General features: G+C 44.8%; 1 protein-coding gene across 2 annotated transcripts; it reads right to left on the bottom strand.

Annotated features, from left to right (window-relative positions):
• Positions 1 to 173: 173 nt before the first annotated feature.
• On the bottom strand, positions 174 to 27,027 carry pak5 (p21 protein (Cdc42/Rac)-activated kinase 5). 2 transcript variants are annotated; one of them, XM_061270882.1, is made up of 13 exons: positions 26,374 to 27,027; positions 20,928 to 21,026; positions 17,479 to 17,702; positions 16,392 to 16,430; positions 6,603 to 7,439; positions 4,607 to 4,816; positions 4,214 to 4,355; positions 3,989 to 4,143; positions 3,548 to 3,681; positions 2,519 to 2,645; positions 2,261 to 2,386; positions 1,990 to 2,124; positions 174 to 1,708 (listed from the first exon to the last, which is right to left on the bottom strand). In XM_061270882.1, the coding sequence occupies exons 3-13, from the start codon at positions 17,680 to 17,682 to the stop codon at positions 1,553 to 1,555; spliced, it is 2,265 nt and encodes a 754-aa protein (XP_061126866.1). In that variant the 5' UTR covers positions 17,683 to 17,702; positions 20,928 to 21,026; positions 26,374 to 27,027; the 3' UTR covers positions 174 to 1,552. The 2 variants fall into 2 exon arrangements, with proteins under 2 accessions (XP_061126866.1, XP_061126867.1); XM_061270883.1 differs by lacking the exons at positions 16,392 to 16,430; positions 17,479 to 17,702; positions 20,928 to 21,026; positions 26,374 to 27,027 and adding an exon at positions 14,588 to 15,137.
• Between the last annotated feature and the right edge of the window lie 699 nt (positions 27,028 to 27,726).

The following is a 27,726-nucleotide window of genomic DNA, read 5'->3' as shown; positions in this document are numbered from 1 at the left end:
TGCAGCACACAAAGACAAATAAGACCATAAATTACGACACCTCCACCTTTTTTTTCTTTTGCCTCTGGGCTGCTTTAAACTTTTGAGAGATGAGAAGACTAAACAAAGTGAAGATGATGGAGAAGAGAGGCCTTGGTAAAAAGAAAGAGGTGAGACATGCAACAAGACATTGGTCTTATGGAAGTTTGTTTTAATTGAAAGCATCTTCACAGACATGCTGTGACACTGTACAACAAACACGCACGCACACGCATTCGTATTTACATCACAGTGACTGATGGGTCAAAATGGATGTCAGCCGCTTTTACACTGGTGTATTCCAGGTGATTTCATGACATGGACGATGAACCATTTATTCATTTATTTATCTTTACTTTGTGTTTCTAATTGATTCCCTCAGTGTGTGCTACAATGAGTGCAAATTATTACAGTAGCGGACATCCACCGGCTTCATTGGCTCCCTGCAATTGCTAAAGATACACTCAAATCATAAAATGCTGACTTGACTTAAAGCCAATGTATCATTTCAATTACAAGGTTTTTATTTTAGGTATTTGTCATATACCTCTTATATTAAATTTATTTGTTACAAGATGTATAGTTGAAATGTTTATTTATATGTCCTCTTTATTTGGAAAGTATGTTTTACTGACATAAAAATATACATTAAATATTGTCACTATTGGGTGAATATTTGTTATATACTAGTTAACCCCCACTGTTATTTTTTTACAAATTATGGACCAGTATAAAGTGTTTTCTAACCCTATTTGAAATTGACCGTATTCAATTTGTAATGTATATTTTATTGTATTGACACAAAAACACAAAGTGAAGTCGTTTCATTGCATTTGAGTGTATTTGAGTAGATCCCTGTTAACCGTCGCTTTTCTTTTTCATTAAATAATTTAAAAAATAAATTGAGCGAGAACAGAAGGCCACACTAGACAAAAATGAATTGCAATAAATAAATAAATACTTTAAAAAGCTCTTAGAAAACGTCTAACATTACCCTTTTTTGCCCAACGTTTAATGGTTCTGTCTACAAAGATAGATAATAGTAATAATAAATATATGTAGTAGCTTTTTTTTTTTAGTAGCAGTTGGGTTCAAGTGGGATATTTGAAATATTGTGTGTGTGTTTCTGTGTTTTGTATTTGTGTGTGTGTATTTCTTAATGAAAAAGTGTATTATAAAGAGTAGGAAAGTCTATTGAATACTGCTCATATCACAATGGCGACCACACCATCAAATACTCAAAGTTATCAAAACTGTACACTCAATCTTACAAGTTGCTCTTAAAATACATGTGCAGCGGGAGCGTGGGTGGCTGCTCCACCCGCGCACGGCTTCTCTGCAGCGCTGCCCACACTCTCGGGGGTCCACTCAGGTCCTCTAAGGTGACGAACTAAAACACCCGGAGTCCACTTCAGAGTCTCTTCGTAGTAGTGGGTTCCGTGTGTGTCGGTTAGCTAATCTACGTTATGGTCACAAGAGTGTTGACAAGATGTGGGCGGGCAGTAACCACAGAAGTGTGTGTGCGTGTGTCTGCTCAGCGGTGGCGATAGTGTCTCATGAGGGGCACTATACAGGACGGCGGTCCCGATAGTTTGAGGAAGGGATGCTGGAGGAGCTCCTGCGCGGTGGCTCGCTGGGAAGGCTCGCGCACTAGCATCAGGTCCAGGAAGGAGCGCAGCACCGACGAGACCTGCCACCAAACCACGACAGAGAGGTTAGTCAAGCTTATTGGACAAGTCTTATAATTTACTGAGCATTTCAACATGTTTTTTTATAATTCACAATTTTTTTATATATGTATATATTTTTTTACTTTTTTTTTCTTTTTTAGTAATTTTTTAATGTATTTTATTGTTTACTTCTATATTTAGATTTTTTGTTATTTTATTATTAAGTTTGTATTTTTTTTTATATTTCTATAATGGAATGGACATGGCGAATTCCCATTTGGGTAGGCTAGTTCACACTTACCTTGTGTAACTCTTTTAGCCGCGGTGGCAGGTTGTCCCGTATCCTCCTCATGGCTTGCAGGGGGGGCTCATTGAAGTAGGGGGGCTCACCGTCCACCATTTCAATCACCATGATGCCCAGCGACCACACGTCCACCTACACACACACACATGTGAGCTGTGGTTGTCAGCAGCTTCTATGTCAGTGTCCATTCAATAAATGGCTGAAACGGGCATCTGTGTAAGAACCTTTCATAAATGGGTATAATGTGGACTGCATGCGTGCCACTCACCTCTGTCCCATAAGGCAGTCTGGAGATGACTTCCGGCGCCATCCAATACGGCGTCCCCACCAGCGATTTCCTCTTGGGCACTTCTTTGGATACTTGGGCACAGAAGCCAAAGTCGGACAGCTTGATCTGCACATCAAGAAGAAGTCTGTTTGATTCCTTTGCGGCAAGGGAGGTGCTAATCTGACACATTAGCCATTAAAATTGAAATAAAATACCTTTTCTTCAACCTTTGCAACTTTTGTCAAAATGCGTATTTACCCGTCCGTCACTGGTGAGCAGGATGGAGTCGCTTTTGATGTCCCGGTGGATGACGCCTTGCGTGTGAAGGTAGCACAGGGCCCGCAGCACCGACAAGCACACCGTGGCGATCTGCTCCTCGTTCATCCTGTATTAAATTGCGTAATACAATTCAAAATGGCCGCTGATTATAAGTCAAAGACAGAGGTTGTGTTTGCAGCCGTGAGCAGGAGGTCCCAGATGGCGGTTCAGGCGCAACGCAGCGCACGCACACGACACATTTACAGCTTCAATGATCACGCGCACACATGGCCAGCTGGCATTTTGTGTCTATTTTAGTGCGGCACAACCCTTAACAAACTTTTACCGTGTTGAACGCACAAACAATCTGAAGTCGATGAAGTGTCACACGTTTGCACTGACAAATGAGCCTTCTGATAATGGTTGTGTGTACATGTGCACAAATGGGAATCATTGAAACAGAAAATTGTTTTGCAATATAACAATCATAAAAAAAAATGTTAATGATCTTGTAAGCTTGTCAAGAGAAGGACAATTATAGACAAAGAGAGCAGCGACGCTTGCACTCGCAACAACGCAAATTACCTAAACCTTGCGAAAAGTCGTTATGCTAATCTCATCTGACGCAAGTATTTGTGTTTACAAAAACAACTGTCTTGATGCAAACTGAGCTAAACTAAGATAAATCATGTTTTTTGTGTGAAAATAATTTTGATTTTGTTGCTTACCTACGCTAACCCTGGCAATGCTGCTTATGGAAGCTAACTCTGGTTTGAGGTGCGTTTGCACGACCATCTTGAAAGCCGTTCAAGCAAGACGTGACATTTGATGCAACAACAATCCACACAAATGGGTGGAATTAAAGCGGCAAAACAATCAGCGTGGAAAAGTCATTAACACAGAGAGACAATTAGAGGAAAGTTGGGGGAGTAAAAGATGTCGTGAAAGATTCCATTACAGACCATCTGTGTCATGTTCAAAAGCGCATTTGTTGTCTTCGGTTTGTGCGCGACGGTGTTCCGCTCTTACCTGGTGTGTGTGACGATGTCGGTGAGCGCCCCTCCCTCCAGGAACTCCATGACCACCCACAGCTCGTCTCCCACCAAGTAGCTATTGTACATGTCAACTACGTTCTCGTGGTGATAGTCCCTCATGATCACCACCTACACACACATCCAGTATTTATAAATAAACATGTCAATTCATATTAGCTCTTCATTGAAATGACTATCTCTATGTGAACATATTCTGGAGTTTAAACGTAACAGGATTACATTGCGCGGATTAAGAGGATTACAATGAAACTAATTAGCTCACACCCTCCGACGTACGCACGCAGGGAAAACCTAAACACATGCGGACACGCGGTGTGTCACTGCTTGATAGAGTAAAGCTTGAACGTGTGTGCAAATACGACAACAGCTCGTCTATCTGATATATGTAAAATAGATGATTGTAGTGTATCTGCACCTCGTTGAAGAGCAGCTCCCTCCTCTGCTGCTTCCTCAGGTCCATCTTCTTGACGGCCACCTGCTTTCCGCTGTGCTTCTCGCTGGCGATGCACACGATGCCCGTGGAGCCCTCGCCGATCTTGATGAAGCTGTCCAGGTACTCGCGGGGGTCGCCTGATGACAGAATAAATGCGACATTACAAAAGAACATTTGTAGACAGGTACAGTAAGTACAGTTTGTTACCTGGATTGACAACGAGTTGCAGAGCGGCTCGGAACTGCTCGTGAGACACCCTGGAGGGCTGAGTGTCGGAGCTGGACCCCCATGAAGGGGGAGGGTACGCCCCCGGGGGGATGTAGGGCGACGACGGCTGCGAGTATGCCCCCTACGTTAAAAAGAAAAAACATTTATTTTCAAAAGCTATCATGAATAGATTAAACCAAACAGTTAATTTTAATACCTACAGTAAAATCAGTACAATAAAAACAAAACAAAACGAAATATTATTTTTTAAAAAAAATAAAAAATAAAATAAGCATTCAAATTTAAAATAAAAAATAATCTGCTGGAAATACAATACAACAACCGTAAAATGCTACTTTGTGTTGTGGCCTGCCTGCCTGCCTGCCTGCCTACCTGCGGCGTGTACGGTGGGCTGGGCTGGGAGGGTGGGTGGTGATAGGGTGACGGCTTGTAGTGGTGAAAAACGGGCGGGTACGGCAGGTGCACGGGCGGGTAGCCGGGGGGCTTGGCGTGGTTCTGAGGTAGCTTGAGGGGTCCGCGGGGGTAGGTGTCGCCGACCGTGGCGTGGGGGCTGGCGTCCCGCGACGTACGCTCATAGTCACCCTGGACAAGCGGCAACATCAGTATTTGGTTACAAAAGACACCCAAGCACGACTGCACTCAATATGCATTGTAAAGCTGAGTTTTTTTTTGTGTGCTTTCGAGCCTTCCTGGAAAACAACACAAGTGCCAAAAAGGAACTAAACTAGTCATTCACACACGGAGAGGACAGGAAGAGGAGGGGGATCCTTCCTGACGTGTTGGGATGGTGTATAATTACATGCTGTGAACTCTTATAATCAATCACTCTGCAGCGAGAGGAGGGGGTGGTCCAAGCCCCCCCCCCCCCATCCACCCTTCCCACTGTATCGTTGCCCGGCTGGCTGTCAGCCAAAAGGGCTCTCCTGATCCATGTTGGTTAAACGCGCATTAATCTGAGTTTGGCAGGGTAATCAACAACCTAACTCAAGTGTGAAATTGAATTCGGCGGCGGAACACGGTCGAGCCCGCTTTTATGCTAAGGCTGCAAAAGAGAGAGGTGGGGGTGGATGGGGGGGAGTGCCGCAACATCAATTTGTCACTGAGAGCTGCTGCAGAGAAAAGGGGGAGAAAAGAGAGAAGGAGTGTGTGTTTATTATTGTGCGCGAGAGAGAGGATAAATAAAGCTGGTGTGGGGATGCGTTGGTTACACGGAAGAAAAAAGGCAAAGGGCCGTTTGTTCGGAGAAGAATGGACCTGTGAGCTGTGCGTTTGGCGCAGGGATGAGCAAAGTATACCCGGCGGGCCCCATACGGGATGGCCGCATGGCCAAGCAGAAAATTATTTTGGGGGTTTCTCCCAAAAATTGGTTCATTTAAACACCATATACAAATGCCCTGACCCATATACATTATTAAAACTGAAATAATGGCCGCCCGCCCCACTCTAACAAACAAATGCGAAAAATGACCTCCTCCTCCTACCGCAGTCCAATCCTGCATGGCTTGCATTCAACGTTGCTTTTTTATTTTTTTTCCTCCCTCCCTACGAGCTATTTAGTGAAGCGTGCAGGTTAAATGCTTTTTCATCAAGGCGCCCTGGGATCCACATCAGCAAACCTGCCGGACTCGCCCGCCGCTGTGTGGAGGAAGACGAGGAGGACGACGAAGAGGAGGTGCCGCAGATGTCATCACGCTGCGCGGCGGCCTTAATGGAGCACGGAGAGCGAGCATAAGGAGCCAACCCCCGCCTCCCGTTGCAGGTTGACTGCATCGCTACCTCCGGCCCGGCCCGTGCCGCAAGCTCTCTAAAATTGACGGTGCGAGCGCTACACTGCGGTTCGGCTCAGTTCGTAACAGGAAAGAGAAGAACAGGAATGAGAAAATGAGCATGAAATCCTTTCATATTTTTCCAAGAGATGCTTGTCCTTCCATGTCAAAGCCCGTTCCACATTGTGCTCTTACATAACAACCCCATTAAAATGCAGCATATTATTACTTAAATGTAGTCTTGCTCTGGCACGCCACTTTATTCTTTTTGACGTATACCTCACTTGCCCTCTTCCTTTGTTCCCCTTTGACTTGGCTTTCTGTCCGCTCTCCTCGTACTCAGTATGTCACGGCCGTGCGCTCGATGCTTTAAGCGCTAATTGATTAGACTGCGGAGACGGATCGAAAAGATGTCCATTAATTTCGGCAGATAGGCTGGACAAATTATCCTTTAAATAAAGAGTTGAGTGTACTGAGAAACCAAGTCGGGAGCTCATTGGACACTTCAATAGGTACACCTACCACTGGAGTTTAAGCGCTGCAGTATCCTGGGAGACAAAATGTTTCGCAGTAGAAACAGTACATGAATAAAGAGTGTTTACCTTGTTGATGGTCTGAGAGGCACCGAGGCTCTCGGACAAGCGCGGGTACGTGTAGGAGCTGTAGGAGTGGGCCTGAGCGGGGTTCTTGAAGGGTCCGCCGGCCGCATAGGGGACATTGGGTTCCTGGAGCCCGGAGCCCGAGCGGGACCTCTGCCTGATGGCCGGCGTGGGACTGGTCTGCATCACATACGAGCTCTTCGGTCTCTTGTCGTAGTCTTCCCGCACGGCACCGTAACTCCACTCGCTGTCCGGGTAGTTGATCTGCTCGCTGTGAAGGGAGGCGCGGGACGGTGTTCCCACCGACGTGTCCCGGTAGTCCTGGCTGGACGAGCCGCCCACAGAGGCCCGGTAATAGCCACTGGAGCCCACGCCGCTCCCCACCGTGGAGGCCACCTCGTCCGTGGAGCGCCCCTTGCTCTCCAGGTAGGTGTGGTAGTCCGGCGGCAGCTTGCCGTAGTCTGACTTTTGGGGCATGGCGTCCGGGTAGAAGGGGCTGCGGATGTGGTGCGAGTGGCCGTTGTGTTTGGTAAAGCGGTAATGCCGTCCCAGGGCCCATTCGCCGTCAGCCGAGAAGCCCGGCTTGTCCGGAGCGTAATCCCGGCTGCCGGAGGCATCTAAATCGCAAGAGTAGCGCGAGTAGTAGTGGCCAAAGCCGTTTTCCTCGGGGCCGCCGGGACGAGCGCCCGGCAGAGGCCTGGAGCCGGCGCCCGCTTGGTGAGCGCCCGGCGGGCTCTCCTTGCGCAGTGAATTGGAGCGCGTCACTGAGATGTTGTCAAACTCCTCCAGCAGGCCGTTGATGGACGCATCTTTGGGGGGCCGGTTTCCCCTCACAATGGTCTACGAGAAGAAAAAGAAAAACTTTGGTAACCACAAAAAAACAAAGGGGGAAATGGCGGCAGGCCGATAACGATGGGGGTGCATTCCGTTTCAGTTCGGCCATTCCAGTCTAAGAACTGAATGAATTGAAATTCACCAGGGCGCACAATTTCAATTCCTTAGAGACAAGTATGAAGTCTTCATCACTTGCAATGAATGAACAAGCAATCCTCAAGGTGGATTTACATTACATGCTACAAAATCTTTGTCATTTTGTACTCAAGATTGGATTTTTACCAAATTTTAACTTTCTCATGACACACACACAAAATAAAAAGGCTCAGCTTCAGATGCTAACAGGAAGCCGGCGGTGGATGCGAGCTGTTGCTTTCCCTGCCCCATTTCCCTCTCAACAGATTAGCTTCATTTTCAGTGGGCGTACTGCCTGGATGCGTTGTAGTAGTCGTGACGTCGTGCACGCACTCACACACGCACAAAGCGATTAGGTGCGCACACACGCACGCACACGTGTGCCGGGGCGTAGTGGCGGCTTAAACATCAGGGGTGCTTCTCATCCCCTCCTACCTCTCACTAAGCCCTTTACACGCCGTTGTCGCGGTGACTCACTGGAAAGTGGTGCTGCGTTACTCGTGAATCACGACGCAAAAGACGTACTTCAGTGTGGAGGGGAAGAAAAAGAAAAAATGTATGAAACGCATCCAGACACAGCAGGTGTTTGTTTGTACCGATATGTGTGGGTTGATTTAGAATCGCTGCTTTACGTAATTGTCAAGCAAGGGAAAACTTTGCAGAGTAAGCGATAAATCAATGTTATCAATTTGTGTTACATCTAAAATGATGACATATTTCTTGGGAGAGGCCGTATTTTGTGTGACTTCTCAACATTTGCCGCCTTTCCTTCTCATTTATTTGCACGTCCATTTGGGCGACGTGTCAGCGCTAACACGTGTGCGAGCTCAGTGTCGTGCATATATTACAAGCTGGGCCGGCTCTTTAATACAGCAGCGTACTTTAAAATGGCGGCAATCGCACTGAAGCGCATGAAAGCCGCTAAATTAGCTGTCAGCAAGTACGCCTGTTTTGATTCCCCCCTGAGGAAGAAAAAGACGCACACACGAGGTTCTTTTACACTAGAAATTTTAAAGCTGTGTTCATCTTGGCAAAAATTCACATTTTGTAGTAGTTGCAGATATGACCGCTAAAAATTAGCTACAATGGTAAGTCTGCCCTTTAAGTTGGCGGCAGCCGTTTTGAAGGATCCCTTAAACACAAATTTGACCCATGTATACAAAATATGCAATGCTAAATTAAAAAAATATATATTCCTTTTGTGAAATTTCCAGCTCAATTTGAACAATTTCAACTTCAACACAATTTTCGCATGGCATGATTACTCCCAGTTGTCAGCAAGTTCTTGGGTTTGACGGACTGTCACGCATCTCAGTCACGCCTTTTGTCACATGTGCTGAGACAGGAAGGCGGCAAAGCGGCGATGTGCTGACACAAGAATACATCTGTTCGTCTTTAAACACCTGCACACACACACACACACACACACCATACTTGCGCCATTCATCCATCAGAGTGTCAACACGCGCATCGGAATCTCTATCCTCAATGGGATGCGGGTTCATCACTCTGCGGTATTCAACATCTGATTATAAAAGAAGATTGCGCGTAGCATGCTGTAAATGTAAAGTATACGACCACGGACGTAATATCTTGGGGGGGGGGGGGCGATGAGCACATCATCGGATAGCAAAAAAAATAAAGTGCTGCTACACGTTTTGTCACAAAGAAAATGAAAAGGAGCAGATGACAACGGAACAATATAATGCGGAATTTCCTTTAGGAGAAAATGGGAATAGGACAGGACATTTTTTGGTTTATGTTTGCCGAAATGTAGTTTATTCCGGTTGTAGGGGGGAGAAATCATATATATTTTAAACTGACTCATTGTTTTCTTCCTTCCTGCAGATAGTAAAAGACAAAATAGACACAAACAGCATCGGTAATGTTTGCGACATATTGTAATAACTTGAGGGGGCTCATCTGCTCACATTTATACAGAATTTTTACCACTACCTTGAGGCTTCCATTGCTTCTTTTCAGCTCATACGTATGATTCAGGCAATAATCTGTGGAAGTACCTTCTCTCCCGCATAGTAAGACTCCCCCCACCCACCTTCTATGAGCTGCCTGGGTGCCGTGAACTGGAACACGAGGTGAAACATTTGCTAAATGTAGCGATTACGTCAAGCTGAGCGGTTGCATGATTGGATGTTCTCAGGGGCGCTAATCAATCACGAGTTGGACAAATGCCGCAGTACGGCCAACGAGCGCAAAACTCAACTCCCGCATTTAACTACCGTTACTTACATTGTCGGTCAGCCCTCTTATATCTTGGATCGCTAATTTGACACACAAGAAACCACCGCCACCGAGGAAAAACAACCAATCAAGGACGGAAAGTGTAATTTATCCTGCACTTGTTTGGGAAAGTGCACAAAATGGCGGCAATGTCTCGCTGTGCTGGGATCTGAATGATTTGCCGGATCGACTATTACGTCTCTGATGCAGCAATTTTGCAGATCTCAGCGATTGGCAATTATGTCGGACCACATTGCATTTCCTGCATCCTGAAAAGTACAGCACAGTCACTCAGCACCCCTGACTTTTGGTGCTTGGCAAAGTTAATAATAAATTAATTTGCCGTTAGGGGTCTGATGCGGTACCCACTGTTTGAAAGTGGCTTTACATGAAGGCTAACTCAATTAGTGCTCAGCATTGACCAGCTAATAAAGCTCCTAATCAATAGCAGCGTGCTGAGGCACGAATGGCGGCTGAAGAAACATGGCTGCCGACATCGGCGAAGAGAGAGAGAGAGACAAGGTTAATAGTGTGCCAAATCACTGTCAAGCGCTCGGGATCGCGCCTGGAAATCTTTCCATTAATTTGAATTAGAGGGCTTATAGTGAGTGGCCTCTGCAGAAACCGCCTCTTGTACCCCTCACGCCCCCTCCCCGCCGCATCTTTACGTCCTTACGGCGGCGTGGGTCGGGTCGTGCTCGGCGTCGGCTCTGACAGCGGCCATATTTCACCAGCGTGCCGCGTTGGCCTGTCCTCTAGTGATAAGCTGTAATAGATCTACTCACCATGCCCTGTTCAAGGTAAGTACAGCAGAGGAGAAAGGAGGAGGATGGGAAGAAATGGGGAAGAAGGGGGGGCAGGAGAAGAGAAGGGAAAGGACAGGACAGAAATGACAGGGAAGATGGCAGGAAAGGAAACGAGAGTGGAAGAATGAAAAAAGAAATGAGACTAGAGGGAAACTTAAGGAAAAGAAACCAGGATGAAGGAATTGAAAGCATAGAGATAAAAGGAGGAAAAAAAGAAACAAAAGAAAAGAAAAACGACAGGACAAGGAAAAAGAAAAGATAGTTACAGGCCAGGAGATTAGGAAAGGAAAGAGAAAGAAGAGAGTGGGAGAGGGAGTGGATGAAATGAAAAATACACAGAAGGAAATCTAACGTGACAAATGACAACAAGAAAAGACGGAAAGTCAACTTTCGCCGAGAGAGCAAAGAAATGAGTGAGGGGAGGAGGCGGTCGGTATTGAAGGAGGAGGTGGCTGCATGACAAATGAGGCTGGCTGGGAGATAAGGGGGGATTAACCTTGCTACTAATGAAGGCGGGCATAATTAATGAGCGTGCCCTTCTGCTGACTCCTGGAGGGAGGCTGTGCTCCGCTGCTCGGCGGACAGCGGCATCCAAAGGCGACAAGACCGTGCCACTAATCTGGTCTCTTTACTTCGAAATATTATGACACTTTAAAAAAAAAAAATTAAACTCGTATGTCACGGCATCTCCGGGGTTTTGTGGACTAAAATTGCCAAGTCAGCACCTTTCACATGGACTAGCGACCTGGAAAAATGCAGGCAGGTTGAAAAAGGCTAAAGCACATTTTCTATAAGTGTGGTTCAACCTTGGCGGAGGTCTGCATGTCTTCAACCTACAACTATTGGAGCGTACAGACTCCCTCCCAGCTTGCGGTACAGTACTTCCTGGTTGGTTAGCATTACTTAACCTTGACGTTGCTGTGATTTATGGTGTTTGTTGGAAATGCGACAGGCACGCAACACAACGAGTGTAGCGACGCAGATGCGTATCGCCGCCCCTTGCTAGACATACGTGAAGCGCATCACCTCGACTACACTCTCACACTCCTGCCATTCATTAAAAGTACAAGAATTGATGGCACATAATGAATGTACTGGGATCACTTTTGCAGGACTTCCAAAGGGACCACTGCAGGGGACTTTACCCTAGAACTAGAATTTTTTTTTGAGAATGAGCAGAACTATTGTCAAAAAAAAGGTTCTTGGTAGATTCAGAAACATTCTCTGGGGGGTGGGTTAGTCTGCAGAGTTGCACATAACTGACTGGAACTGAATGTCTTTGCCTCTGGCGCCATCTGGTGGACATAGCAGTCATTGCAACACTAATGTATTTTTCCTATTGGTGATTTTTAGTGTGGTAATGCAGCAAGATTTTAAACACTTGTGCTTTGCTACCCCTTGCGGGTCTGCCTCAGTACTACAGTACACTTTTTTTTTTTAAATCCTGTGTAAATGGTAATGACAATTCTGTTTTTATTTTTAATTTACATTCATAACATTTGGAAGGAATTCATTATTTAATTCTGAATAATAGAGTCGAAAAATAGTTTAAACCCCAAAACATTTTTGTAAGCATTATAAATATTTTGAATTTTAGCTTACCTATCTGTATACAGATGACCATTTTTTAAGAACCTGTTTAACTGAACTTCAAATTGTTTGACTTTTGCAGCGTTGAGCATCGCCACTTTGGTTGATAATGTTTACGTCTTATAATGGGTCCCCATGCCAGCCCTCACTCACAGCTTGTGAGACGGCTTTGACCCAGTACCCTTTGACCCCCAAGTCTCAATAACAAGCTGCAGTGAAGCTCGCATTCTGCCCATGAGCAATTTCCAGCAAAATAGATTAGAGGTGGAGGCGTAATGAAATAAAAACAACCCCCTTCTTTGACCTTAAGCATATTAGTGCACTACACCATCAACAAGCAATGGGAGACAAAGGAGAAATTTGTTTCAGCTTCTAGTGGCAACTGCTGCAATCTCGCATCTATTAATCAGAACATTCTGTTGTTTTTTAATTGTCAGACAATTATTTTTCATCACGATTTGGTGATATTTAAAGATTTCACATTACAGTATCGAGGATATGCACGTGACGTCACAGATCGGATGACGGTTTGTTTGGGTGGCAAAAAGCGGCGGACGCTGGGTGGTGCTAATAGGGCCAAGGCTGGATTGAGCTTTAGAGATACGTGTACTGGGGCATTTTTTTAGCATTTTATCGGTGGCAGATCGTGGCAGAGTTGTTACGGTGCAACTTGGACCATGGTGAAGAGTTGTTGTGCCATTGGATGTGCCTATTGCTTCCAAAAAGGCGATACCAAGAAGCTGTATCGGTCCCCTGCGGACCAGACCAGAAAGGATAGCTGGGTGGCGGCGCTTTGTAGGGCGGAACATGGCCGCAACAGCTCCAAACTTTGGAAGCCAACTATCCATTCTTACATCTGCTCAGATCATATCATCATCAGCTCATCAGATTGTGGGAGGTACGTAATTTTATTTTATTGACCTCAACATTCATCTGTGAGGTATTGCACGGATATCCCCTTTTACTTGCTGCTACTCGGCCATGACCTAAGGAATGCATAATTACACAGCTTCATTACAGTATATTTGTCCAATTGCTAGTTTCTAATAATTTGATTGTTCACATATCTACAATCATAAGTCAGAATCATCCATTGTCACTGGCGGATACAGGGTACAGCCACAGGCGGATACACCCAAAGATCAGTTCGGCCCCACCTGAAACACCAAACTGGATCCGCCAGTTTCCATTTTTATATCAAGCTTGTCTGAAAAACAACTAGAAATAGTTGTAAATGTATGGATATGTTACTGGCGTTAAAGTCGCCTCAGACAACCAAGCACTTGCTGGCCCAGCTCCTGCTACGCTTGAGCTGGTGGCGTTCTTACTTGGTTTCCACAGCAGATCAACACGAATGTTATATTTTTTCAACTTTTCAATGCATCTCTTGCGGCTTTCTTGGTCCAACAGGACGAAATAATCACTCACGACACCCACCCAGGCCGCCATCCTCACGAGTCCAGTGGCAGCGCACAAGGCTTTTTGCCGCCCAAACAAAAATTGCCGCCCCGATCTGTGACGTCAGTGCATATCCTCTATTACATTTATATATTAAATCATACATTAAAATTTGTATTAAATAATTTACTTTTCATTCATTATTCTAGTTTATTTGAGCTACTAAGACTTATTAACACACAATTAGAAACTTCTGTATACTGTATTGAGACTGAAATGTTTAAAAAATATATATATCCTAAATTGTAGTTCACCGTTTAGCCGAACGAGGGCGCCAGAGGACCGTTAAAGCATCAAAACAGGTATTTGAGCGTTGAATGACTGATGATGTTGCTTGTCCTTGTAATTGCTTTCATTTACAAAACGGTATGTGAAGCTATTACACCTGTAAAATTTTGATGTAGAAATTGTTCCGTACTTTTTATTAACTGCCTCAAAGTCCTTTGAAAAAATGCCCATTCAATAAGGCTGTGAAGGCCACTTGCTGGAATTTTAAAAGCGCTCTGGCCAAGCTTGCAGAAGGTTGGTGGGAGCCAACAATCCCCAGAATGCCGGCAGTGAGGAAGGAAAGGATCAATGACATCCACTCCACCTCCCAGCCAAAAAAAAAAGACAGATGCTCTTCTCTCATTTTCTCTCTCCATCAGCAGCTATTCTGCTTCAAATTCTGCAAACAGCAATTTAATCCCGCAACAGTTCAGACTGAACCCTGTTGAAATTGGACTTGAATTTAAAGGCATATTGATCAGCACCGGTAGCTCTCACTGAGTGAATGGCACAGGCAGTGATGAAAGTGGACTTGAGAAGCTCCCAAAATAGAAAGAAAGTCACAGTCAAGTATGTGACCTCAAGCAATATAAACACTTCCAACAAAGATCCCACTTTTAAGAGTAAGATGACGTTTGACCCTGACGGAAATCCCACCTGTTGTAGTGTCCCCTCCACCTGGCCTGACTGCGGCCTCGCTCCGGGCCCTTCAAAGCCCCTCGTCTCTCCGACCGTTGTGACTCCTCGGCCCCCTGCCATGACTGCCACCGTTGGCCCCCAGCTGGTGGCCCTCTAGCTTCTGAGCAGCTTCACGATCAGATTTCCTCTAAAAGAGTCGGTGGGTGCAGGGCGGCCGACTGACATTTGGAGCTTAGGGCGCCGCCATTTTTCCTTTGCGGGCTTACTGCCCCCTGTTGAACATCTAAAGAATTACACCTCCCAATGAGCTGATTTTGCTTTTTGGGAGCGGGGGCAAAATTGTGCTGGTCTTACAAAACAATTCGCATCCACGATTTGTTTGTTAATCCACCTCTTCCTGGATGATGTAAGGCTGAATGTTGCGCTTCCTGAAAATACCCACCGAGATTTCTCCGCCCACACTACCCACAGCGCATGCAGCTCACGGAGACAAGTGTGAGAGTGTGTGCGTGGTGGTTGTGGTGGGGATGGCTCCATGGCGAAAGAATAAAAAATAAATCTTGAGTGTATAAAGGATCTTAGACAGCGATGATAGTTCAGTTTTGTCCGTCTGACAGTTTTTCTTAGGTAACCTGAGCATAGTGCAAGTACAAAACAACATGCACTCACATGCCAACAGAACTTCCAAGCTGGTGTAGACACACCCCATCACCGTAAATGAGCCCCTTGGAGAGGGTGAAAGTCACAGTGCAACATGAGACGACTTTCATTACCCCACAACAGGCTTTGACACACACACACACACACACACACACACACACACACACACACACACACACACACACACACACACACACACACACACACACACACACAGTTGAGACAGCCATGTTTAAGACATGCCGCTGAGCAGATGTGTTAACCCACACTTGTGGATTAGCCTGTGTGGTGATGATGGCGGCGGCGGCGGGGAAGCTGGAAGCAATACTAATGCTCCAGTGGAGATGAGCACCCTGACAACTAGGCCACAGGCCATTAGCCGCCATGGCTGGGACGACTTCTCGACTTGACCAGGCCTAGCGCTCCAGCCTTAGCATTAGCACCTAGCTAAGAATGCTGTCAGGGTCCAGAGTGATAAGAAGTGAGGAGGGGGAGGCACCTCCCGCAAAGCTCCATTTTTTACTTTTAGGAGCTACTTGACTGCTAAAAAACATTCCTTCGCTTCAAGACTCCAGCTACACACCGAGCCTGATTGTATAAGACATAATTCACCCATTTGCATACTAAGTGCAGAGCAGGAGGACAAATATATTTGACACACACCTTGTAATCAAAACAAACGAATCTCTTATTTCAAGGCCCCGCTGTCATTCCCATAGAGCAAATGATTTAAGTAGGAAATCGGGTCGACAATACATTTCGCAGTGTGTCACCAGAACAAAATGAGCTTTCAGAGGCACTTTGCACTCATCATTATTTTCATCATTAGCATCATTATAATCATCATCAGGGGGAAGATTGAGGGAACATGCCGCTATAACTCATCTAATGTCATCTAGGGCGGCGTGTTTTTTTTTTTTTTTCTACTCATGCGGATTAAACAAAGGGAGGAGTGGAAATGAGGTCTAAGTAAAGACTTGTCAGAGCAAGGTAGTTATGTCATGTGTGGAGTCATTCTTCCACTTCCCGCCGTCAACTAAATGCACGGCGGCAGCAGGCAGCGGCGAGGAGATGCAATACAAGGCGGCGTGGGATGAGAGTGCAAAGGAAGGAGAAAAAGAGGTAAGGTGGAGGGGGGGCAGACGGATAAAGGGAGTCATACTTTGGGCGTTTCGGACGGCCGGACCTTCTTGGGAGATATCTGTGAAGAGAGCAAGACAATTACTTTCTTGTTCGCCCCTCTTCAGAGATATTTCCTGTGGCATATTGCTGTTCTTGGTTGTGGCCATTTGAGTTGTGAGCTTAGATGGGAACCGTGTGAACTCCAAATGGCACGACAGTAAGTAATTCACAGAGACGAGGAAAGGCCAAAATGATTCACACCCTGGCCCCGATTCGGAATCGAGGTGGATTGTTTTTTTTAGCTGGCTTCCGTGTTTGTTATCCGTGCTATGAATTCAGAAACAAATTGATGGTTAATTTCCAGCCTGCAGGGCAGCGAGGGGGTCGGGGCCTTCTGGAAATCTGAACGATTATCGAACCAATGGCTGACAGTACAGGCGGAGGTTGGGGATGACACAAATACTACGAGTTGAGCGCTCGGGCCAGTTGAAATTTCCAGACACGTCTTTATGAGTATCGTGTGAAAGCCAATGAACAACAACACAACAGAGGAGACACTCAGAAGGGTCAAAGACGAGAAGACGCAAAGAAAATGAAGACTTACATTCATGTCAAACTGTTGTGTTTTAACAAATGACCAAGTTTAAATCTGCATTCAGCATATTTTGCAGCCATCTTGTGTCAGTTTACTCAACATTTGCCTGAGTCATGTTTGAGTGTCACCTACTCTCGAAAAATGTAGGTAACACAAAAAAGTAGGTAACAGCTCAAGGGGCACGTCATATATGATTTGTTACGTCCATTACACACTATTCCAATAGGCAGTATTCTTTAAAGTGACCAATAAAAAGCTTAATGCAGGTTTAAAGCAGCACACTCGGATGTGATTATTAAGCGGGCATATTAAGAGTGATGTAATTGTGTGAGATGGCCAGATGGTGTTGGAGAAAACAAAGGAACAAGTGTAGGATTGGAGGGGTGTGAAGCAGACATGCTCAAGTAGAAAATACATCCTTAAAAAAAAAAAACAACAGAATCACAGGGCTTGATCTGAAGAGGTCAAACAGGAGGAGTAAGGTCCGAAATGTTAAGGTATGGTTGGATACCATGCGGCCTCTACGGCCTACCTTCATAGGTGCAAGCTGAATGGGAGTGATGTAGGAGGGGTCCACCATGGGCTTAGGTCGGTTGGCGGTGTCGGCTAAGAGGCTCTGCCATTGCTGCGGCAGCCCCGTAAACTTCTGCTCCCGCGGATCGAAGCCCGTGTGGACCCTGTGCTCAAAGTTGGACGGGGCCGAGATCTCCAGCCGTTTCTTCTTCTTACCGAACATGCTGGACAACCCTGACAAACCTGCAGAAAAAAAACAACAAGGATGGAATATGTTATGTTATCACTTGCAGGTGTTGTCACGTTCTGGATAGTCTTGCTAGGTTTGCTAATGCTATTGTTTTTAGCTTTGCTAATGCTTGTCATCTCTGGTACTTCTGCATAAACAGTAGCTTGCAGCTACCGTGCTATGACTAATGGCATTAAATACGGTTTTAAGTAGTGATTGGTATTCATTTTATAAAATGGTTCTGGCTTGGACCAGTTAGTGACACTAACTAAATTAAATACTTTATCATGTGCTCACAATGCTGCAAGACAGAAACGAGGCAAAAAGAAGCACAAGTGTCTCAACATGCCAGAAAAGAACAAGTCCACTTTGGTTATGTAATTTAAACAGCAAAAAAAAAAAAAAAAACTTCCTCTATGGCAGAACAATGTCAGAAAAAATTATTGCAACTTGGTATTTTCTATTGGAACTGAGAGTGCGCTATGAGAGTCACATGATGTGCGTAGTGTCTCTAGGACAGAATGTCACGAAATTCGCTGTGAAAGGAGTTCATTGTTTTACGCTTTCTAGGAGCCATTGTTTTCAGAGTCAGTCGTTTTTCCTTATGCGCATTATATTACTCCTGGAAAAATATTCAAATATTTAAAATATGTGTTCCCCCGTTTTGGGGTTATTAAAAACTTGACAGAGCTTAAATTGTCTCCACCAAGGCTCTCAAGCGCTGAGGTATGACAACGGTGTGGAGGCAAGCCCGTCTCACTGAGCCCACACATGATGGGAATCGGCGTTGAGGCCTCGAGGAAGAACCTCCTTGGGGAGGAAAGACCCACTGCGCAACACCGCCTACACTGGAGGTGTTATTTATAGACAGACTATAAGGTTTTACACTTACCGTTATACCGCTACACGCTAACAATGTCACACAGGAGCCAGTTGTCGTTTTATTATTACTCGACAAGCTCTGAGAGATGCATTAAGGTTAGCGGGCTAAATTATTCTTAACCTTGCCGTAGAAAAATCGACAAATGCACAAACAAACATGAGGTCTCAGACTCACTTTCCTATCTAAAATGTACACAAGCATGACCAAAAGTGCTGAGTCATCCCAGGGCAAAGATCCTGATTCCCAGGTTGATTTGTCTCCAGACCATCTGTCATCCTCTCCAGTCTCCACAGGCATTTCCCTTCCATATTTATTTTGGAATACGCAAAAGGAGCCACAATTTGACCAGAACCTGCCACACCCTGAAATAGTTAAGACGCTGCGCTTACCTAGTAAGAAATGGCCAGTGTCTTAACCATTTAACGTGCTGCTCATACGTCATGGCCCAAGTGCTCTGATGCAGTCAGATCCTGGTCACATGTTAAAGTGGACCTCTAATGGCTCCATTATCCACCACAAAACACAATGAGTCTTGGAATCCCTTTGGGGTACTAGTGATGATTCAGGTCATGTTCCAGACTTAGCAGACCCCCAAGAGACACAGCGTTACTACGACGACCAGCCCATGACTGCGTTTGTGCCTGCATGCTCTGATAACTCCCAATGAGAGACGCAAAAAAAAAAGAAAAAAAAAGCGCCGATGCTAGCACCAAGGCGCGGCCAGACAGCTAAAGCCCGGCGCGTCCCATTCTGCTTTCATTGTTTGCCTAACGCCGTCTGACCGGGCCGCATCCCAAACCGAGCAGCCTCTGACCTTGCGCTGTCAAGCGACCCTTTGTTAAACCAAGGAGCATATTTTACATTGGAAAAGTCTCATGAAACACCAGCAAATAAAAATAAGCAGACCGCGTTAAAGCCACTGTGCCATCATTTTTCCAAGAGGAGAATTTGATGGCTCAAAGGGTCGTGTAGCAGTCACACCCATGAAGCAAGTGTTACCTATAAATACACAGTGCCACCTTCGAGGGTCTCGCCCCGGGGTCTTTTCCCTGTCGCCTGTGGGGAGGGGGACAGCTGCACGCTAAATGCAGAGCAAGGCAAGCAGAGTTATGGCGGCTAAAATGCATCAAACACATCTGTCATACTAGCTAGGGAGGCTCAAGAACATTCCGGAAGCATCATATTAAAACATTGGTGATATGTGAATGTCAAATTCAATTACAACTTACCGTAATTTTCAGACTATAAGTCGCGTTTTTTTTCATAGTTTGGGTGGGGGGGCGATTCATACTTGGGAGCGACTTATATACATATATATGTTTTTTTTCACTTTTTTGGGCATTTTATGGCTGGTGCAACTTATAGTCAGAAAATTACGGTAATGTTGGTAAAATTTCATTCTGAAACAAAAACAGAAATAATTGTGGATATTCTCTTGAAATAGTCAGTCTTGTGACAGCTACTGGAGTCTCCGTGTAATTTTTCAACGGTCAAGCAGCAACAAACTGCAGTTCATGACTGGGCTAACGTGGCACTGACACAATCCATCTCCATCGCTGCAGCCAAGGTTAGCCAGAAGAAAAAAAAAAAATAATGTCAGCTTTGACAGATGACGCATCCACAGGATTTTCCCCGCATGTCCCGTTCGCCGTTTGTCGCGTTAATCCTCAGAAAAGAAGAACGTTGGTGTGACCTCGATTTGATAAGAGCAAAAGTTCACGTGACCGTCCCCTAGTGTGCATTCGATATGACTACAAGTTGGGTTGCTGGGAGCTTGTGGTTGGCAGAGGACATAAACCTAAATGATGTCTGGCTTTGTGCTTTTGTTTTCTGGCAAACACAACACAATACCGTGAGGTTATCATGACCAACCAGGGCCCAACATCAGTCTGCACAGATAAGTTGAAACATAAATCAGTGATCAGAATGTCACAATGTACGACACCCTTTACCGCCGCCGCCCCCAACCCCCTTTTCACTCTCTTTGTCTTTACCCAGACAGTCAATGGAAGCTTATACCTGTTGACCTACATTACTGCCATCTTGAGCAGACGCGATTGTGGTAATCCAGAAGCCTGGAGCTGCGAGGCTACATTGTTAATTTGTATGAGACTGACAAGATGACTGAAAGTAATGCTTAATTGCATATGAGCTAGCTTAGCATTCCCCGTGATTCTACTAGCCAATAAGCCAGCGACTCTACGCTACATATACTTTAGCGTCGCTTCAAAGTAACACTTGAGGTTAAAGTGTATGTTTCTTTGTGAGAAAAGACGCTTTTAATCCTCCAAGCACAAGAGCTTGCGGAAATATTTATGACACGAGTGGTGTGGGAAGTGAGCAGAGAGCTGTCTACCTTCAAAGGGCACTCCAAGGCCACTGGCTGTTAGTACTCCGGCTGCGCTTTGCTCCGGTGGCCGCCCTCCGCTGCTTCCGATTTGACGGCTTGACGAACCTGGAAGAGACAAGCTAGTTTGACGTCCAGTTTGGACTGGACTTGACATTTTGAGGATGAAGACAAAGTGGTGTTCGGGTGTGCTCTTGTGACTTATTTCCAGAGTTATTTCAGGAAGCATTGTGAACTGATGTACATTATTCATCACATGTGGCAGGAAAGAGCATCACTTGAGGACATGCCCGTCATAAAAGAGTACTCTGGAAGCCACTAAAACGTATTACTACTGCTTCTTGGGTTTTAAGACGACTGGGTCAGGCGTAGTAGCGTTCATGATGATCTACGGGGGGAAAAAAAAGTCCCAATTCTCGTCAATCAGTAAAAAGCTTTAAGCTAGCCAATTTCAGCTATGTAGTCATTTTTAATCTATGAGCCTTTTTTGATGCTGAATGTCACAATAGCGAATATTACTCTGAGGCGACCGACCCAATGTGACCTGCCGGCCTGAGGTTTCCAGCATAGAAGTTCTCATCAGGGCGGCAGACTCATACCGGTCCACATGACTTCACACGAACGATGCGCCGAGATAATACATCAGGATTAGCATTGTAGTGGTAACGGTGTCCCTACGTGGTTGCCTGTGCAAATCCTAATTGAGGAGCAACAAGAGGCTATGGTGGAAGTTTGCAGACCCTCTTTACAGCTTATCTACACTGTCAAGCTAATGCTACTGTTATGAGACAAATTAGCTTTTGTACTATGTGCTGATAGCGTGAGAGAGAAACACAGAGAGACAACGCTAGCAATCAATGTAATGGGTTTGATTAGCGTGCAGCTGCCAGTTACAGAGTGCTACTAACATGCCACTCACATGGTTTTTTTTGTGTCTTTTTTTTTTTTTGTGTACTGCCGTCCCTTAGCTGCGCTCATTTCCTGCTGTTTCATGCTCGAGCATCAAAGAGGGCACAGCTGCGTTAGTGGATAACCGCTTTCATCTACTCGGCAATCGCATCTGCGCTAACGTTTTGTGCTACGTTATTAGCAACCGACATCACAAGGTCTCCAGGCTATAATCTGCGCTCGGGCGTGCATACAGAAAGTTTGCGTGTTCACACTGAAGATCAAACATGGTAAAAAAAAAAAGAGGCTAAGAGCTTTTTCATACTGCACTTGACACAGCACAGTGTTCTGTCAACTAACCCACTTATTGTGCATGTGTTGCTGCAGTACAACAACGCAACGTCGAGTCAGTAGGTGACCCGTATTGAAATTTTTTTAAATTGTGCATCACCTCAGCAAATTCAATAGGAGGGACTTCAGAGTGCAAATGGCGAGATTTAGACGTCTAAGTTTAAAATTGCAAGGCCAAGATTTTGCCAAACTAGTGAAAAGGAACCAGGCTACTTCCTGTTCAGTTGCTTAGCAACCAGTTCCAAATACAGTCACATCGTGCCATTGTCGTCCCTGCGCCCTACCCGGCGGCGGATGCTGCGCAAAGTCACTACAGCGTGTAAGCGTCTCAAATGAGACTGCCTGAGGTTTTGTCGGTATATGTTAAGATGTTCAAAGTGTCACGACACATATACACACACACACGTGCTTATCTATGTGATGGTCCGGCTTCCAGGCTATATTTAGGCCGGATGACAGCTCTTTGGCTGCAGACGGGAGCACAAGAACATGGTTGCAGAGAAGATAATATGAATCACGCAGAGCCATAATGAATGTCCTTATTCAAGTTTGCTTTGATGCAATTCCACCTGACTGATCTCAAATCACAGAACAAAACTGCCTCTGTGCTGAGATTTCTTCAGGGTGCGTAAATCTTCATCACGCATCTCTTCCTCCTCACTCCAATTCCCACTGAGCAAAACTAGGAAATTTTAATTTTTTATTTATTTATTTTAAGGCCTACATTGCACTCGTATTACGCTTTGTCGAGCGGAACATAAAGACGCTGACCTGGGGTCTGTTTTATGGTGCTGAACTCATGTAGCAATCAATTTACTAGTCCCAAAGAGCCATTAAATGAATTTCCTGAGAACAAACACACTAAATATCTTTTTGGGGGTGTAAAGTTACAAGGAAAAATCACAGTTCAGTACACACCAGTACCTTTTTTTTAAATGAGAGGTGAAATATAAAAAAAAAATAATTTACTGTTAAAAAAAAACAGCTTCAAGCTTATTTCTAGGAGAGTGCAACACCAGTGAATTTTTCTAATAAATGAATGATTCTCAAATAAATGTATAGAGTACAATCAGATTAATGTATACTGTATACAATAATAAATAATATTTAATAGTATGTAACAACTTGAATCTTTTCTTTTGGGGAAGTACAATATTGCTATTTGATCTTCTTAAGAAATTAACAAAACAGACAAATATAGTTGTCACCTCGCCAGAGCTGCACTGCAATTGTTTACAAAGTACTAGGCGTGTGCCTAAAGGATTCTACATATTCATCCAAAGTCGGACTAATTGCGACGATAATGACTAAGTCTAATGACCGGCGGGCGCAGTTGAGCCCAATGTATTTAATACATGCACGGGTAATCTAAACTGGCCTTTGTTAGTGTTTATAAAGCGACAGAAAGTGATTGAAGGAACAGACACTGAAGCAATTGGCTTTCTTGGCCCGGCCCGTTCCAAACAGGTATCGCTTTAAAAGGCGATTAAACTGGAATTAGGCGGCGACCAGTCGAGTCCGTGCACATGAAACCAAATGAGGACGAGGCTGCGCAATTCACTGGCTGACTAAATCCTACATACAAAAAATATACAATATAAAAAAATAAATAGAAATACTGGTTAGGAATGGTCAATTCTGTGCACGAGAAATACAAGAAAGCAGCCTACTAACGCTGCACAATTCACCAGCCAATGAATAAATAAATAAATAAATAAATAAATAAAAACAGCTAGCTGCTTCAGCCTGAAGGGTCAGGCGAGTCAGGCAGCTGAGGCAGCTGAGGCAGATGCGGCGCTCTGAGGCCCCCAAGGCAAAGCTGGATGTTCAGGCTTCACTGGGCCTCCTCAGCAACAAATACACACACATTGCCAGAAGAAGTAGAACAGCCTCATTGAGCAGAGAAATGTGAAGAGGATTTAGGTTACGTGCCTCTAATTCTATAGAGCTTAAATATTTCTGTGTGTGCGCCTGTGTGTGTTTCTGATTGTGTGCACTGATGAAAATTGCCTTGGCATTAGCATTCTCTTGGGGTACAATGATGGAAAAACTGAAAATTTTTAAATGGCTTCCACTCAGATTATCATACATTGCAATTAGCGCTAGCATGCCAACACTGCACTGTAACCAATATAAAAGTAAGCCTTCATAGCCAAGCCCCAAATGCAAACCTGAATGGATACATTCATTGTTGCCTGTCCTGCCATCATCTCATCTTCCTCCTCAGTTCTTACAAGCTCCCTTATCCTCATCTGCCTCACCAGGCTATCTGTGGCCTTTCCAAGTGTCATTTGTAAAGGTTGAAGCCTAATTTGCAAAATAAAAAACAGTACAAGGCTGCCAGGTAAGAAAAAGAAAAGAAAAAAAAAAAAGGGGTGGCTTTTTGCAACTGTCACAGGTAAGCACTCAAGCATAAAGATGCCGCTACGGATGATATAACGGCAGCAGGGACAGCGGCACGCATAACTTCCTCCTCCTGGTTAAATTATTCGCCGTGTGACTCCGTCTTATGTAATTTAGCGTGAGTAACCAAAGACATCCAAAATAGATAGGGGAGGGGGGGGGGGAATGTACAGAATATGATGGGTTGAACATTGGTTATGATCCACATTAGTGATGTAGGCTGTGGCATTCCCTGGAGCTTTTGATTAGTATGTAAATCTGCAGTGAGAAGAGAACACGCATGGGACTCAGCTACCATGAAGCAGTCACCCTACTGTGTCAAAGTTTGGGGCCCACTTAGAACTGTCCTTATTTTTTTCAGAAAAGTGTAATATTGAAATAAACAAAATAACTAGGACTAGGCATGATAGAAGGACTTGCAATGTAGTTAATGGTCATTAGCGAGCACCGGAGGAGCGGGCGTGTGCGCTACCAGGTTTAACGAGTGTATCATGTTACGTTGATTAAACGGCGCCTTATGTCACACTCAAACTTATGGTCAATGAGGGGGCGGCAGGCTGGCGTCGCGTGTGAGCTTCCATCAATATGTCTGTTTGACACAATCAATGTTGTTTCATCTCATTAAAACACAAAAACAAACATTGTGGCTGAATGGGTTTTTATAGGAGGGCGAAATGATTTGGGGAAAAATAATCTAATGGTGATTCATGAAACATGAAAAGCTGAAGCCACTGATTTGTTTGCATCATTGTTGTAATCTGATTATTGACTTGTCAAGTTGCTGTTGTGAACACTCAAAAGACTTCAACCAAGACTAACAACTTCATATAAGACCAGCAAAATTAAGCAGTGATTTTTTTTTTTTTCCAAACGGCAGTCTACCTGAGGGAGGCTTTTGTTTTACATGGAATGAAAAACCTGATGTGAATAAGAGCGACATCTGCTATTTGAGGAAATACTCTAGCTCCAATTTTTAGAAACCACTCTTTCCGCTCTGAGGAAACACAAGGTCGCACTCCAATGCCACAAATAAAGGCCAAAATCAAACAATTGGCAGGTCCCATCGGCACTTAAGGTGTTGTGTACGAGGTGGTAAGTTATTATTACCTCCATTTGGACGTTGTCGGCGCCCGGGGCGATTATGAGCTTAGCAAGCAGGGGAGAGGGGGGGGGCGGGGGGGGGGGGTACCCCAGCCCAGCAAGATCAACACTTTTTAATTTTCCTCTCCACTACACTTATTCTAATCCCACGACCACAGTGAACTTGAAAAGCAGCCATGTACTGCCCTTTATTTATCTGCCCTACATTAACACGCTGTGAAGGCTGCTTGTCATACAGTACTAGTCTTGCAGAAATGCATTAGTGCACCAGCAACCTGGGAGGGATGTGGCCATGACACAAGTGGAAAATAGCTCAAAGGAAGCTAAAGCAGATTATATGAAATGCATTCGACAGGAGCAAGCAGAATGCATGCAAAATGCTGCAAAAACACGCATTCCTCATCCAGAATGGGGTGTGTATTATGCCCACCCGCTTCACTACCAAGGACAGCGGCGGCTACACGGCGATTGAGCTGACAGCCATGACAACACACGCTCCGGCCCCACAGCTGCCTTCCCTGCATGAAGGCTGCTCCACTCCCCGGTCCGAGCTACGTCAAACCCTGATTGTTCGGACAAATTAAGCCGAGGAGAGCTTCGTCTTTCCCGCGGGCGAGCGTTCGTTTTCCCCCTTTTCCTCCACCACCAAGCTACCATTCACTACAGCTGCATCGTTGCACAAAATGGAATCCGAACACACGCCGGCACTCACCTGTTCGTCGCCGGGGTAGAAGAGCTTACATGTCCCGTCGCTTTGTCCGGTTCTCTTCTATTCGAATGCGGGGAGAGCAGCGGCGGGTAACGTTACGTTTGAGCCAGTGGCGCCATGTTGGGTCTCCGGGAGCTGCTCTACTCCTGTGCGCCACATCCGGGCCGCTTGGAGGAGCGAATGAGCGGAGGGCACCGGAGTAACAAACCGAGGAGCACCTGTGTTAGCCTTGGGAAAAATGCTCACCCTCACAGTCACTCTAAGCTTTCTTCCCTAAGTGCGAACGCTGGTTCTTTGCACCATTTCGTCACCTGTACTTGTCATGCTCATGTTAGCGCGATGCTAACTAACGCCCCTTTGCAATTACATTAGCGACGCAAACTGTATTTAGTGCTGACGTCACTGGTAATTACCATGCACCTTTTTTTTTTGCAGGTTGACCATTAGTATCCCTAAATCATGCAAATCGACGCAAAGGAACCATAAGAATCCATCTTTAACATGACTGTTGGCTCAAAGTGGAGTGTAAGAAAACGACAGAAAGCGTCCTTTAAGTACAGTGCTGTGGTTGTGTGACGTCATGTAAATGATGACAGCGCCCCCAAGTGGTGTATTATGAGAGCGCGGTTATAACGGAACGTGCTGAGACAAGATACAACCAATCGTAAACAAGTGACGTCACTGTAGTGCTGTTATCCGACATCAACAAAAAACCCTAAAACAATGTTTGAAAAAAATGTAATTGAGGATAATTGGCAACCATAAAAACGCTTTGTCAGAGTAATGAACATTATTGGTTTGTTTTACAATTATTTTTAAACCCAATTTAATGTACATTTACATGACCTAATTTATATTTTGTTTCGTTTTCATTTAGTGCTTCTATTCCAAAAAGTTTTACTTATTCATTGATTTATTTGATGCAGTTTCCATGTTATCATTTCCATGTTCATTCTTCCATCAATTACACAATACCTCTGCTTGTTTTTATTCTGAAGTTCACCCAGTATGCATTAAATCGAAGTATTCCAAGATTTTCTGTTATTTATGAAATTCTTTCGTTAGCATGTTAGCTAATCCAATAAGGATGCCAGAAAATAACCCACTTGCATTGTTATATCCACTGAGAGTTATTTGTGTGTGGTTGCCGTGGAGATTTATTGCATCGTCTATGGAGGAGCTTGTCTCATTGATACATGTTACATTTTGTTGTATATTATTTAAGTTGTTGCCATGCCAACTGTAGCACCATACCAGTGACAATTAAATGACAGAAAGGACAAAAAAATAAAACTGCACTGCAAAGATTAAGTAAATGATAATTTTCTTTTGTTTGTAGTTAAAATTATTGAAATC

This window comes from Syngnathus typhle, linkage group LG22 (genome assembly GCF_033458585.1).
Source record: "Syngnathus typhle isolate RoL2023-S1 ecotype Sweden linkage group LG22, RoL_Styp_1.0, whole genome shotgun sequence".
Taxonomy (NCBI): Eukaryota; Metazoa; Chordata; class Actinopteri; order Syngnathiformes; family Syngnathidae; genus Syngnathus; species Syngnathus typhle.
The sequence above is the reverse complement of the archived record's forward strand: the minus strand, read 5'-3'. Positions and strand labels throughout refer to the sequence as shown.